Below are 15,541 nucleotides of genomic sequence, written 5' to 3'. Positions count from 1 at the left end.
CCATAGATTCTTCTAACCAGTTGAATAGGCGACTGTGACTAATTTTGGAAAATCCTTGCATTGCGTCCATCCCATATCAACCAAGCTAGCATAGCCAAAATAGATCTGAATTTCTCTTCAATTCGGGCAGCAGACAAGGAGTCTACCAGGCCTAACAAGGAAATAGGCAAGAGATCAGAAGGAATCATATTTTCGGCATGAGACCAGCAGGATTTCGCAAAGGGGCACAGGATTAAAGCATACTTAACATCTTCATGGATGCCAAGACACAAATCACCGGAGGCCATAGAGTAATCAATAATTCCCCTTCGTGCTAAAAGGTCTTTACATGGCAAGCAGTTCAATAGCACTTTCCACCAAAAGAATTTAATTCTGGCGGGTTCTTTCAATTTCCACAACCAAGCCATTGAGATACTTGCTGTAGGGCGATCAAGGCACAGAGATGAATAAATGTCTCTAATTCGGATGCTTTTAGAGATCTTACTCCCCCATGTCAATTGATCAGACCAATCATGAACCGCAATGGAGATATTAGATATCAGCATCATCATTTCATCTGACATGAGGGAAGAGATAAGAGGCAAATTCCATTCTCGTGAGGGGTTTATCAGATCATGCAGCTGTGCCTCCGTGTTAATAAAAGTAGGCCACAAGTTAATAGGCACCAACGATCACCAAGGGTCAGACATAATATAAATTGATCGACCATTACCGATCGACCAAAGAAATTGATGTTGATAAAACGTAGGCCGCAACAGATGAAGATGTTTAAGAAGCCATGGGAGAACGAGTGGGATATGCTAGTGGCTGCAAATGTCAACAAATATGGCTTGAGAGAGATTTCCTTTGTCTCTTTGTAATCTCTCTCTCTAATAAATTTACGTTAGACACCTACCGTAGTGTTAAAAATAGATGTAATATGGATATTAATATTTGCATCCATTTATATTTGGTGAATACTAATACAAATATTAATCCGATACAAAAGTTTCTATCCACACCTGTTTTAAATGGATATGGATATATATTATATATTAATATTATGATATGAATACAGATATAAGTTATATAGTTAAATTTTACCACTATAAAATCAAATATATCACTGAATAGAAGGTAAATTAAGTCAATAATATGATAATATGATTATTTGTTTCTCTTAAACGTTAATAAATGCTATATAAAACTAAATAGAATTATCAATAGAAATCGATATTTAGTTACGGATAGCATGGTTATCTATCAGAATGTACATCCATTTTCTTGGATAAATATAGATATTAATCATGTGCTTAAATTTGTAGTCATTTCTCGATATACTTGGTTACAAGTCAGATCCTATCCGATCCACTGGTAGCCCTAACCAAGTGCTTATTGATCTCTCTCACAAAAACTTAAATTGGTCATTGGAATTCTAAGGTATAACTCCTTATTCAATGATTAAACCTCAATCCAAGTAATACTTTTGGTATTTGATCATTTACTTAAAAAAATTCTTCCATTAAAATTGGCACGATACATGAGAAGCAACCAAATTATAAAACAGCATAAATACCATGCCGAAAGATGGTGTAACAAATTTTTTCTTCCATGTCGTGGCACCTTATAGCATTTTTGATAAAAAAATCATTTGGTGCAATATACCTATCCATCAAGCAAAATTTTATGATTAAAAGATATGAACTAGTACAGCCAAAAGAGATGAAATTTTTTTATCCTTGTAGCATTTATTAAATAGAGAATCCTTTGGTGCATTATAGCAATTCATCACATACAATATTATGATTGAGAGGTGTGACACTAGTAAGTAGAGTCATCAATTTTCATCATTAATTAATCTAGTCATACTGTAACCTATGTGATGCACGAGGTCGCACGATTTTTTCCTTTTCTAATTATTCTTGAAATAAATATAGTAATATAATAAATTATAATAAATAGAAGATTTCAATAATTAAATTTTTGGTGCACATTAAGCAATGGATTAGTTTCTTTTTATTTTCCTAACTATTTTTGAAATATATCATGACAATGTGAATGCTTCAATGGCCAAATTTCTATTACATATCAAAGAATATATTTTAATTATGATTGAGTACATTAACACCAATGTCATTGGTATTTATTGCATATTAAACAATAAACTTTAATAATGGTTGAGCACATTAAAATTGATATCATCAATACTGGTATCGATAAGGTGCATGGAAGGCTCTCTGCAAGTTGATTCAACATTTTGGATAGATATAATAGACAAGGTTGTGATGCCCTTGCATATAAATCTTACAATTTGGCAAACAAATAAAAATAAAAAACAAGGTTTCAACTAGGGCCGCAAAATGGGTCGAATTTGATCGAGGCAACATTGACCCTACTTGATCAAGTTTCTTATTCGAGTCTTGATGTTGGGTCCAAATCCAATCCAATAGAATATCAGGTTGGGTTCGATTAGGTCGGGTTAGGTCCATGATAAAAATTTTTAAACCAACAAGTCATTCAGGTTGAGTTGGGTTCATATACCCCAACCCAAAAGTTAAGTTCCAATCGAATTCGAGTCAAAGAAATACTCAACCAACATTCAACATGAGTGATTGGGATGAGAGATTTTCAAAGTAATCAATCAATTGCACCAAATGGAATTGATTTATTGTATATTAGTTGTAATATGGATCCATTTGCTCTACCAAAAGCTATTCAAATTCTACCTAGTACTACTCTCCTATCTTGCTAACAAAAGCTTTGCAATAATTAAAAGAAGATATTGAACAAAAAAAATTATAGCGTTGGATGGGCATAAGGGCATAGAACTTGCACAAGGATACCTAAGAAGATCGATGTGGACGAGGGGGGACGATCGATAGACTAGACGTATAAGCATGCAGCCATCACAGAGTAGCAGGATTGGCTGATCGAAGTAAAGATAATCAAAGATGTAGGATTTTGAAGGAAGGAGACTAGAGAAGAAACAAAAGATTCGGGACTTATCCTTTGTTTGGCATGAAGGATGAATTGGAGGAAACATGGGTAGGAGAGAAATGATGGATGAGGAAGAGGATGGCTAGATCTTGTATTCATTCTCTTATATATTTAGTGAAACATAGAAGGATTAATGGGAATGATTCTCTCCTTTATTTAGTATAGGATGAATGAAAAGAAGGATAGATGATATTTGTATAATATTTTTATTAAACTATTTTTTGATAAAAATATTATTATTATCAATTTATAATACTTACTTATATTAAAGAAGTAAGCAATGTATAAACCTATAATCTTTATAGTTTACAATTATATAAAATTATATAAATAATTTAATTTAATTTAATTTAATAAATGGTTTAATAAATATGTTATTAATGATTAATTTATTTTTATGTTATAGTTGTATAAATAACTAATTAATTGATAATTTAATTTAAATAGTTAATTAAATTATACAAATAATTAATTAAAATATTGATAAAAAATGGAACATAATTCTAATTAAAATAATTAGTAGTAAAATTTAATAGTATAGAATTAAGAGTATAGATAAAATAAAAAAATATATAAATAATATAAATAAAAAAAATGAAGAAGTATTATAGCATTGTCAAAAGATTAATAAGCAGTAATTTTGTCAATATAAATTAGGATGAATGGATAATTCTTCTTTTTTATTCATCCTTCCTAAAAATTTTTGAACTAAACAGTAAATGAAGACCATACATCGTTCCAACCCCATCCATTCTTCCTCTCATAACTCCAACTAAATACAGAGTAGGTTGAGAGTTGGTAAAGACCAGCTTAGCCCCTAACATCACAAGTTAATAGGCTTATTCGGTTCGGATTGAGTTAGGTCAACTAATAAATAAGAAGATCCAATTTAGAACTCGATAGCAAACTGGTCAAGTTGGGTTGGATCAACATCCAATAAACTTGGATCATGGAATGATCCAAGTTTGAAACCTGACTTGGAGATGTTCCTCAAATCGGTCAGATTGAGTCCAAGCAGATTGGGTCGGGTCACGGCACGCATTTGCAGCCTTAAGTAAAAGCGGTGGGCGTCCAAAACGGGGCCACCACAGAGTCCTTGGCGCACACCACGTGGCAGCATTATGTTGAGGAATGCCACTGTACATTTGCTCAGAAGCTCATGCTGGGGCCAAGTACCATGTTTTCTCGAGGTCTCCAAATCGCCGCCGGAGAAGAAGAACAAAAGTGAAATCTCTCTCATTTGGTATTTTTTGTCCAATGTTCTGATTTATGTATAAATTAAGTTCTAATATGACATCTAATTTGAAATCGTTGTGGCTATGGTTTATTTCTTAAAAATTGGATTTCGGACAGGTTGTGGTATGATAATTTGGGTTGCATACTTCTATTTTTTTTTTTCTTTTGAGAATTTGTCAATGCAAGGATGCCACCTTATTGCTTTTCTATTCTACTTTTAGAATTTTTAGTAGCCTATATGCCGATGTTGGGTATCACAGATGGTCTGTCTATGTTTACAAAAGAAATTTAGTTGTTAAGTGATATAACATTCATGCTTCTTGGTCTATTGTGATTAAATCTGATAAAAGGGTTTTTGAAATATATCATTTCTTTGAGGAAAATAGTTTTCAATCAGCCTATTTTCAGATTGTAATGTGTTAGGATTTGACGCCTCGAGATTCAGCCCACATTGAGCCCACAGCGAGGTTCGCAGCGAAAAACGGAGTCCAACGAGACCAAGATCACCCGAAATGAAGCTCGGATGAAGGAGATACGAGCTTTTGTAGTCGACACGAGAATCGAGGTAGCGGAGGACCGCCGGCGGCGGGCGGCAGCGGCGCGGCCGCAGGCGGCGGCGCGTGGGACGCGTGACCCAGGTCCACGCGGGGCGCGCGGCCCAAGCGCGCGCAGGCGCGGCCCAGGCCAGCGGCCTGCTGGCCCCCTTGCCCCGAAAGAAAGAAACAAAAGAAAAGAAAAACAATCAAAATACGTGGATCAGCCACAAAAAGGCTCGCCTCCATGGAGCATGCAAACTTCACTATGAAAAAAAAATTTTACAAGAGGAGACATCACCCTCAACCCTTGTACACCCAATTCTCTCTCACTAGAAGTTTTCCTCACAAAAGCTCTCTCTCTCTTGAAGACCCCCCTGAACCTCTGAAGTGCCTGGCGATCGCTGTCCAGGAGCCTCCTGCTCCTTCTCTCTTAGCGCTTCAGCCTTTCTCTTCTCTTGGGTTCCGTACGGGCTTCGAACGGTGCAAAAATCAGAACCACCACCCCTTCTGTTTCACGCACAGGCCCTTTTAAAGGGTTAAAAACTTGATTAGAGATGGATTAGGACTCCTAAACAAAGCCAGATAACCCCTGGACCGTCGGATCAAGATCGGGAGCCACCCATGCCCTCAGATCGCGCTCTGGTCCACGGAATACTGCCGTGGACCGTGAGAAATGCATGGGAAACGCCCACGCGGTCCACAGGCCCAGCCGTGGACCGCCCGGTCCACGATGGACCGGGGCAAAGGGCCAGCAGGCCGCGCCTGCGCGTGGGCCCGCGTGGGGCTGGGCCGCACGCCCGGCTGGGCCGCGCGCCAGCCTAGGCCGCGCACCCGACTGGGCCGTGCGCCCGCCTGGGCCGCGTGCCCGGCTGGGCCGCCCGCCCGCATGGGTCGCGCGTTCCGCGCGGGCCTGGGTCGCGCATCCCGTGCGCCGCCGCCTGCGGCCGCGCTGCTGCCGCCCACCGCCGGCGGTCCTCCACCACCTCGAATCCCGTGCCGACTTCAAAAGCTCGTATCTCCTCCATCCGAGCTCCGTTTCGGATGATCTTGATTTCGTTGGACTCCGTTTTTCACCGCGAACCTCGCTGTGGACTGAATCTCGAGACGTCAAATCCTAACAATCTCCACCTCGACTCGATATTCGGCCTCCTCCAAACAATGAGAGCTTCTGGATCTCCTCGCCCCCATGCCTTGGGGTAATCGCCTGCTGATCATGGATGGGCAAACATGGGAGTCGAGCCAGGCTGCTCGATCCCATCTCCGTCGTATGCTGTGCTCCTCCTGATCTGAGACCTGCTCGGGGCATCATTCTGCGGCAATAGGAATCTCACCTTGCGATGTCGCCTCTCATCCTCCCGAGTCTCCTGTCTCGTATTCGATCCGCCTCCTGGAGCTCCACCTCGCTCTGGGCTCCACCTGGCTCCCGAAGCTCCACCTCGCACTGGGCTCCCCGCTAGGTAATAATGTCCTCTGCTCCCCTTCTTCCCCTCCAGCACAATCCTATCGCCGCGTAGCACCCTCAGGATTCCTCCACCAGCTACCATCCTGTAGCCTCTCAAATCCAGTCTGCTAAGTGAGATAAGATTCCGTCTGAAATCGAGTATGTATCGGACCTCCCCCAATCTCCTCACTGCACCATCATGTGTCCTCCAGCTGACCGTCCCAATGCCTCTGATCGCACAGCTCGATCCATCCGACAGATATACAGTGCCCTCACTGTTCTCCAGGGAGTCAAAGCTCCTCTCTGCAACATACATGATAGGGGCATGCAGAATCTAATATCCACTGCTGGAAAGAAGTAGATACCTCATCAGATATCTCCAGGACATCTCCATCTAAATCGCTGCTGGCCGTCGCTATAGCAGCCACCGTCCGATTTTTAAGTTGAGGGCAATCTCTGGCTAGATGCCCCAACTCCTCACACCGGTAACATCTGATTTTGCTCAAGTCCCTCCTGGACTTAGACCGCCCTCGTTGCGATCTCCTATCGCTCCGTCTACCGCCTCCTGCTCTTTCAGAAGCCACCAAAGCTGAGCTACCGCCACCTGAGCTCGAAGCTGGGTTCTCCCTCCTGAGAACCTCGTTCTGAAGTATTGCCGCGGTGACCTCGTCCATCTTGATAGTGCTCTTCTCCACTAGAAGAGCAGTCACCAAGAACTCGTACGAAGGGGGAAGCGACGCCAGCAAAACCAGCGCCCTGGTCTTCTCTCAACGTTCTCGCCAACGCTGAGGAGGTCGGTGAGGATCTTCTGGAAGTGGCTTAGATGCTCCTACACGCTCTGTCCCTCAGTCATCCGCAGTTGGTAAAATTGCCTCCAGAGGAAAAGAGTGTTGGTGAGAGACTTCGCCATGTACAACTCCTCGAGCTTCGACCACAGCACCGTTGGGGAAGTCTCACTCAGCACATGGATCACCACCTCATCCGTCAGGTACAAGTAGATGGTACTCACCACCTGCATCTGTAGCTGTTTCCAATCCCACACCTCTATGGTGGTCGGCTTCTCATTGCACAAGAGAGCATCGATCAACCCCTGTTGGATGAGCACGTCCTTCACCCTTGCCTGCCACAAGGAGAAATTGCTCTTACCATCGAACTTGTTGATCTCCATCTTGATTGTTCCTGTCTTCTCCATCTTCAGTCTTGCTCACCACCGCTGCAATCTGTGTCCTTGTACCGCCTTACTCTGATACCACTTGTTGGGTGGATGTCTGGCCAGGATACCATCTCCCAAGATCTTTTCAATACCACGCGATGCAGCGGGAAGAAAGAAGAAACAAAAGAGAAAAAAAACAATCAAAATACGTGGATCAGCCACAAAAGGGCTCGCCTCCACGGGGCATGCAAACTTCACTATGAAAAAGAAATTTTACAAGAGGAGACCTCACCCTCAACCCTTGTATACCCAATTCTCTCTCACTAGAAGTTTTTCTCACAAAAGCTCTCTCTCTCTTGAAGACCCCCCTGAACCCCTGAAGTGCCTGGCGATCGTTGTCCAAGAGCCTCCTGCTCCTTCTCTCTCAGCACTTCAGCCTTTCTCTTCTCTTGCATTCCGTACGGGCTTCGTACAGCGCAAAAATCCGAACCACCACCCCCTCTGTTTCACGCAGGCCCTTTTAAAGGGTTAAAAACTTGATTAGAGATGGATTATGAGTCCTAAACAAAACCAGATAACTTCTGGACCATCGGATCAAGATCGGGAGCCACCCACACCCTCAGATCGCACTCCGGTCCACGAAATAGTACCGTAGACCGTGAGAAACGCGTGGGAAACGCCCACACGGTCCACAGGCCCAGCCGTGGACCGCCCGATCCACGGTGGACCGGGGCAAAGGGCCAGCAGGCCGTGCCTGCGCGCGGGCTCGCGTGGGGCTGGGCCGCGCGCCAGCCTGGGCCGCGCGCCCGGCTGGGCCGCGCGCCTGGTTGGGCCGCCCGCCCGCGTGGGTCGCGCGTCCCGCGCGCCGCTAGCTGCGGCCGCGCCACTGCCGCCCGCCGCCGGTGGTCCTCCACCATCTCGAATCTCGTGCCGATTTCAAAAGCTCGTATCTCCTCCATCCGAACTCCGTTTCGGGTGATCTTGGTCTCGTTGGACTCCGTTTTTCGCCGCGAACCTCGCTGTGGGCTCAATGTGGGCTGAATCTCGAGGCGTCAAATCCTAACAAAGGCTACCAAGCCTTTACTATCTTAATGTAGAAAAGAATCATCTGGAAGCAAGAGATGCCGAGGGGTGGGAATTTCTCGACTCTCTCACCAACTGCAGCCGGTTAATGGTGTTGGCACTCGGCTACAATATGCTGGGAGGCATGTTGCCCAACTCAGTAGTCAACCTCTCTTCACAGCTCCAAGTATTGCTTTTGAACGAAAACCACATGTCAGGGAGAATCCCTCATGGAATTGAAAGCCTAGCCAACCTCTGTTGGCTTTCTTTCGATTACAACCTTTTCACTGGTGCTATTCCAGAAAGCATCGGTAAGCTTGCGATGTTAGGGAGGCTAGACTTGTCTTTTAATAGGTTTATAGGGCAGATTCCATTCTCTCTAAGCAATCTCACACAACTGACTGAACTCTATTTGGACCAGAATAACCTGCAAGGCCCCATACCTCAAAGTCTTGGAAACCAGCAACACCTATCAACTTTGGGCCTCTCTGCCAATCATCTTACTGGAACCATACCAAAAGAGATTTTGAGCCTTCCCGCCTTGTCCCTTTATCTAGATTTATGTGACAATTCATTGGATGGATCTCTCCCTCTAGAGGTTGGGAGATTAAAGAATCTCCAAGCTCTAGATATTTCTAGGAACATGCTGTCAGCACACTTGGTGACTGTGAGATCTTGCAGTACTTAGATCTGGGTAACAACTTGTTCCAAGGGACAGTTCCCCAGTCCGTGAGCAACATGAGAGGCCTTCCAGAACTAGATCTCTCACATAATAATTTAACAGGGCCTATTCCAACATTTCTAGCGGACTTGAAACAATTACAAATGTTGAATTTGTCTTTCAATCATCTTGAAGGTGAAGTGCCAGCAAAGGGGGTCTTTAAAAATGCTACTCAGATTTCCATCAAAGGAAATAGTCGACTCTGTGGGGGTGTTCCAGAATTACACTTGCCCACATGCCCAAGAAAGTCATACAAAATGAGAAAGTGCCCTCTGTTACTAAAAATAGTGACTCCAATAGCTGGTGCAGTCTTGTGTATGATCCTTCTATTCTCCTTTTTTATCCTTCTATGGAAACGGAAGTCGAAAAATAATGCTCCAATTGTACATCCATTGGAAGATCAATTCCCCAGAGTTTCTTACACTGATCTGATTAGAGCAACTGATGGATTCTCTTCCACTAATCTCATTGGCAGAGGAGGGTATGGTTCTGTCTATAAGGGCATCTTGAGTCCTCACCAAACTATTGTTGCTGTGAAGGTTTTCAACCTTCAAAATCAAGGAGCTTCGAAGAGCTTTCTAGCTGAATGTGAGGTGCTGAGAAGTGCTCGACATCGAAATCTTGTCAAGGTCATGACTTCCTGCTCAATGGTTGATTTCAGAGGCCATGATTTCAAAGCTTTGGTTTTTGAGTTCATTCCTAATGGAAGTCTAGAGAAATGGTTACGTCCAGAGTTAGATGGGCATCATCGTACAGAAAGCCTAAACCTGCTTCAAAGGTTAAACATAGCAGTTGATGTAGCTGATGCAACCGATTACCTTCATAATAATTGTCAGCCATCTATTGCTCATTGTGATCTAAAGCCTAGCAATATACTGATTGATAATGAGATGGTTGCTCATGTGGGGGACTTTGGTTTGGCAAGGTTTATGTCTAAAGCTTCAACAAACTCGTTGGTAGACAACAGTGGCTCAATCCGGATAAAGGGAACCCTTGGATATATAGCTCCAGGTATATTTTGTTTTCATCTCTATCTTCTTGACTCATATTTGCTGTATTTAAGATGTCCATGCTAAACTCTCTTTTCTACTACTTTCTTTTTGGTGTTAAAGATTATCATTGAATTAATACTTTTTGCTCAAGCATTTAGATATATATATTACAGAATACGGTGCAAGTGGTCAGGTATCTACTTTCGGTGATATTTATAGCTATGGAATCCTTCTCTTGGAGATGCTTACTAGAAAGAGTCTTCTTAATGATGATATGTTCAAGGATGGCCTAAGCTTTCGAAAATTTGTCGAGATAATTTTTCCTGAAAGAGTCATGGCAATTGTGGATCCACTAATGCCACTTGCAGAGGATGAGAGTAAAACTCATGAATGCTTAATATCCATAGCAAGAATTGGTCTTTCTTGCTCAAATGGGTTAGTAAGAGAAAGATTGAATATAAGTGATGTTGCCAAAACTATGCATGTAATTAGGGATGCTTACCTTGGGACTTGAGTTCATTAGAAGATCTGGTGAAGCTTGAGTGGAAGGTAAAGTCTGTCTTAGCATCTCATTCTAATAACTGTCAAGTTGCAGCATTTGATGTTACAAGTCTATTTCCTAATGTTAAACATCTTGGAGATTTGAGCTGTGATTTTGTTGTTTATTTTCTAACTGTGGCTTCAAAAAATTAGTAATAAATATCATAGTTGTGTATGTCTCTGCATGTATTATTTTTCCATATAAATGAGAGTTTCAAATCTATGAGAATATTTTGTTAAATGTCTGCATTTTAACATTAACTCTGAGTTTCTTCAGCTAACTAGACTGCAGTGTCCTAATATGGCTAAACAATTATTATATTATTTTTTCCTAGGGTGATTCAATTATTATGTAGTTGGTAGCACAACCACTAAGTTCACTACAACATTGATATCCAATATTAAAAGTAGCAGCTCACAGTGAAAGATAGTGAAAGAATGGAATCAAAGAGACAAAAAGAGGAAGAGGTGGTCAAAGTTCACGAGCCCGATACCTTTATGAGGAAGAAGAAGATATAATTCTGAATTTGAATTATATCAACAAGTATCCAGGAGCAATATGGAGAAAGGATAAGCAAAGCAAAGCTAAATTTGCTGAAGTATTACAAAGTAGAATGAAATGAGTTCTATATGCTCTAATTCCATCAATAAATGAGTGATATAGAAGAGGAACTATATCATTACTTCAAGAAAAAAGAAAACAAAAAAAAGAAACTAGGACTTCCAGAAATCAGTCGTGATTTTAGCATGCGAGAACAGTCAGCTGATTTAGAATTCAAGCATCCCAGAAACCCTCAGATTGAGTTGGAGCATCAGATCAGGTATTCATGGTTTCACAAAAACAGAAGTTCCTATAGGACATCAAGCTCCAAGCCCACCAAATGGTCACTTATAAACCTGTTACATAAGAAGAATGATCCATACATTACTAGATAAACAAACCTCTTAAGGGCCTGTTTGGATGTTTAGGATTTATAAACCTAAGATAAAATTTATAATAGGATGTAGGATTTGATCCTATAGGATTATATATAAAATCCTATTGTGAGAAAAATCCCATGTGAACTAATCCCATAAAATCCCATGGATTAGCCACTTCCCATTGTTCTTTTATTCCACAGTTAAATCATCCAAATACTGCTTAGGAAAAGAAATGAGATTTTTATCCATAGGATTGCGAAATCCTATAGGATTTGAACCAATCCTATCCTTTCCAAATACTCCCTAAGTTGTGATACCTGGGCCATGGCTTAGGCCAAACTATGCAAGGCCCATGGGGAGCGATTCACTGACTCTCCTCCCTTCCGTGCCCAGCACCCCACCACGATGAACCACCCTCCCTCTTACCTCTTCCCTTCCTCCACACTCAGTTACCACCTCACCACCATCTCAGACCCGCTCTTGACACCTCCTCGTCGGTCCGGTATCTCCTTCTCTTCCTCCTTGGCCCTATCTGTCTCTCATGCCCTCTTTCTCCCACCCTCACATGTTCTCTCTCACTTCTGTGCCCTCTCTCTTCCACGCTCTCCCTCTCTTCCTCTATTCTCTCTCCTCTTCTTCTTTTCTTCTTCTTCTTCTCTTTCTCACTTCCTCCTGGATCTTCTCTCTTTCCTTAAATTTAATTAGGAAGAAAAGGGGCAAAAAAAAGAAGGGCTCTCATCACTCTCTTTTTCACTCTATCTCTCTCTTCCCACCCGCATGTGTTAGAGGGTGAAGGGGTTTCCCTCTCTCTCTCATGCTCCTCATCCATCTTATTAGCTTTTTTTTTTTCTCTCTCCAAGTTGACTCTTATCGGGATCCCTCGGTATCATTATCATATCCCAAATCTAGCATCCGAATCGATCGTATAATATGGCTACATAAATCTTAAGATAAAATTTTAGAGATCATGCAAGACTTATAAAATGACTCCACTATTTAAACTTCAAATTAAATCTATCTGAAACTATATATTCTACAACTCTGAAAAAAGAAAAAAAAGGAGGATGTGAGCTTTAACATTTAGCCGATAAGAAAATAGTAAAATTCATATATCAATAATTTGAATAACACTCATTATGACAATATGTATGCTATAAAATACATATATATAGGCCATGCCAATATTTACATTAAGTCTAATCGTATAGATATTCAGTTGCATACATACCATCATATAAAAATCTCGAGATACATGTCATGACTTATATATCATCCAAACAATAATTTGATTCAACAATATTCTGATGAAATTATTTTTTATTATTTGATTAACATGGTTAGATCATGACCACATTATTACTCTAATACTAGATTAGACCCATTCATGCTCCAGCTCATGACAAGCCAAACCTACACCACATTTCTACATGTGGCTAGCAACTACATCTCGATCTATAGCTGACATCATAAATACCATATTTTACATGTGCCAGCTAGTCCAAATATCTTTCAACTAAATATAGTTTATCATCTTGATTTGATTTCAATACTGGACCGGTCACAATCATGCTCTAGCCTATGGTAGGTCAAACATATACCATACTTTAACCCATGATCAATAACCATAATATCACATCTCAACCTGTGGCTGATATGTCATATTTCACACATGACCGACTAGTCCACATGCTCTTCATTTTGCACTTTTAAAATTATGCAAAGATTTTGTTTATTTTTTCAACATTGGATTAATTAAACTATGCTATAGCCGGTTGTAGACCAAACATAATGTTGCACCCCAGCCCAAGATCGATCCAACACACATACCATATTTCTTACATGACTAATCAGTCCAAATATTGCCCATACCCAATCCATTATATTAAAGTCATAATTTAATTTTCGAAAATAAATTAGTTACAGTCATGCTCCAACCTGTGGTAGGCTAAAACTAGTATCACCCCCAGATCGAGATTGACCCAGTATATACACCATATTTTGTGCATGACCGACTAACCTAGATACTGCCCACACCCCATCAATTATATTAAGTCATGATTTTCTTATTCAACATGATATCTATGATTAAATACTAATTAATTATGAACCATGTAACATCAATTCATCAACATATGATACACGAGTCAGTATATAAATAACACACACAAACATGTAGGTATAGTTATAAATAAAATTTTTCATAATCATGTAGATGATCGTGTAAAGAACCGTTACCTGTATCGATGACTAACTCAAGTATAATAGAGACACCAATCCGCTCCTCATTCTATGAACTCAAGGACAAGATGTTCCACTCAACACTATTTTGTGCAGATAGTTGCATCTCTACAAAATCCAGGTTAATATATAATCATAGGCAATCAAGGATAAAGAAAAATTATAGAAAAATATCTAAATATTATAGATCCAAGATCCCTCCAAAAGTCAACCAATTAATCTGGATTTACCTAGGTATCTAGACCATCCATTAGTCCAGAAGACATCTAGAGAGAGAACCAGTGAAGAGAGAAAGTGTAAAGGAAAGAAAAAATAGAAGAGAAGATTTTTTTTCACAAATTTCCTCAACCTAGCTAGTTAAAGAGAGAAAGAAATAAAAGAGGAAAGAGAGAGGGAAGAGAGGTAGCCCTCTCACTCTCCACTTATTTTTTTTCTTTAAAATAGCGCCCTGGAGCCCCTCCCCCTTTTCATCTTGTCATGGCCATGGAACTCGAGTCAGCGGCCAATAGCAATGCCCAGTACCGATGAGGAGATGACCGCGGTAGCAACCACAATCGCTAGTGGTTGGCAAAATAAGGAAGAGGGTTTAGAATAGGGAAGGCCCTATTTTTATCCAAAACTAGTGATTTGTCAGCTCTAAACAGTAGTAATAAGCTTGGAAAAGAAAGAAGGTGAAGGCTTAGGTCCCGTACCTAAGTCTAGCATGGTCAAATGAGGAAAATTGGTGATGTCACATTCCAAATTCGGGATATAACATAGCTATGCTACTAAAAGGTATAACCCACAATAACATGAAGCCAATCGATCATAATCAATTAAAATCTATCATAAATAAAATATAATAAAGATTTAATCCATCATTCATCAAGTAATTAAATCAAGTTTGGTTCAGAGTAAATCTAATATCAAATACCAAAATCTATGCCTCAAAATTTATAAATAGATAACTAGAAGTCCAAGATAATCAAATAAATTAAATTTTAGCTACAAAATTTTCAAGCTTGCTACATAGATTCCCAAGCCTAAATCCTCTGTTGGTCCTAACCTTATTTCTCTATAAAAAAAAATAAAAAATATGAGCTATACTAGCTCAATAAGTAGAATCTACCCTTTCTTACCGGATCAAGCATAAGTTTTTTCATAATAATATAATATTTAGAAAATAGTAGATCCTTCAAAAATAAAGTATTTCATAGAACATATAATAAAACAACTCATAAATCAATCGTGCATGCATAATTTTTGAATATTTCATAAACATGAATTATAAATCATTCTTATCATATGTCCATATCATGTTTCAAAATTTTGTTCATAGATATTCATGCTATGGTTACTTTATATCCATGATAGGGTTAGTATTCTTAATCGATAAGTTCTTATTTTATATGCCAACTTTATACCCACTGGTAGGATCTGTGTTATTATAAATGCTAACTCTGGATATTGACCTTCCATAGAGATTTATTCATAGCTACTTGAGAGCCTTTCAAATTGTTATATCTTTTTCTTAAAATATACATATATGTAGATAGAAAAATCATAAAATTTCTGCTTCATAAACATGCTATTGTCATAAAATATATTCATAAAATTAATGGTTATAATAAAATATACCTTTTCACATCTCATATACTGATTCTTATTCTATGAAAAATATGATTTCATCAACAAGAGGTTATACGTATGAAAAATATAAAAATTTAAAAATAAATAAAAAGTATA

General features: G+C 40.1%; 1 protein-coding gene across 1 annotated transcript in view; it reads left to right on the top strand.

Annotated features, from left to right (window-relative positions):
- Window positions 1-8,513: 8,513 nt before the first annotated feature.
- Window positions 8,514-15,541, top strand: part of LOC105032865 (LRR receptor-like serine/threonine-protein kinase EFR) — a 14,588-nt gene continuing 7,560 nt past the window's right edge. Inside the window, exons 1-3 of the mRNA XM_073252867.1 lie at window positions 8,514-9,002; window positions 9,086-10,136; window positions 10,291-10,552. Coding sequence (XP_073108968.1) covers window positions 8,514-9,002; window positions 9,086-10,136; window positions 10,291-10,552 — 1,802 coding nt within the window. The remainder of the gene's footprint in view (window positions 9,003-9,085; window positions 10,137-10,290; window positions 10,553-15,541) is intronic.

The sequence above is a fragment of the Elaeis guineensis genome, chromosome 1 (assembly GCF_000442705.2).
Source record: "Elaeis guineensis isolate ETL-2024a chromosome 1, EG11, whole genome shotgun sequence".
Classification (NCBI taxonomy): domain Eukaryota; kingdom Viridiplantae; phylum Streptophyta; class Magnoliopsida; order Arecales; family Arecaceae; genus Elaeis; species Elaeis guineensis.
Note: the sequence above shows the minus strand (reverse complement) of the source record. Positions and strands in the feature narration are given on the sequence as shown.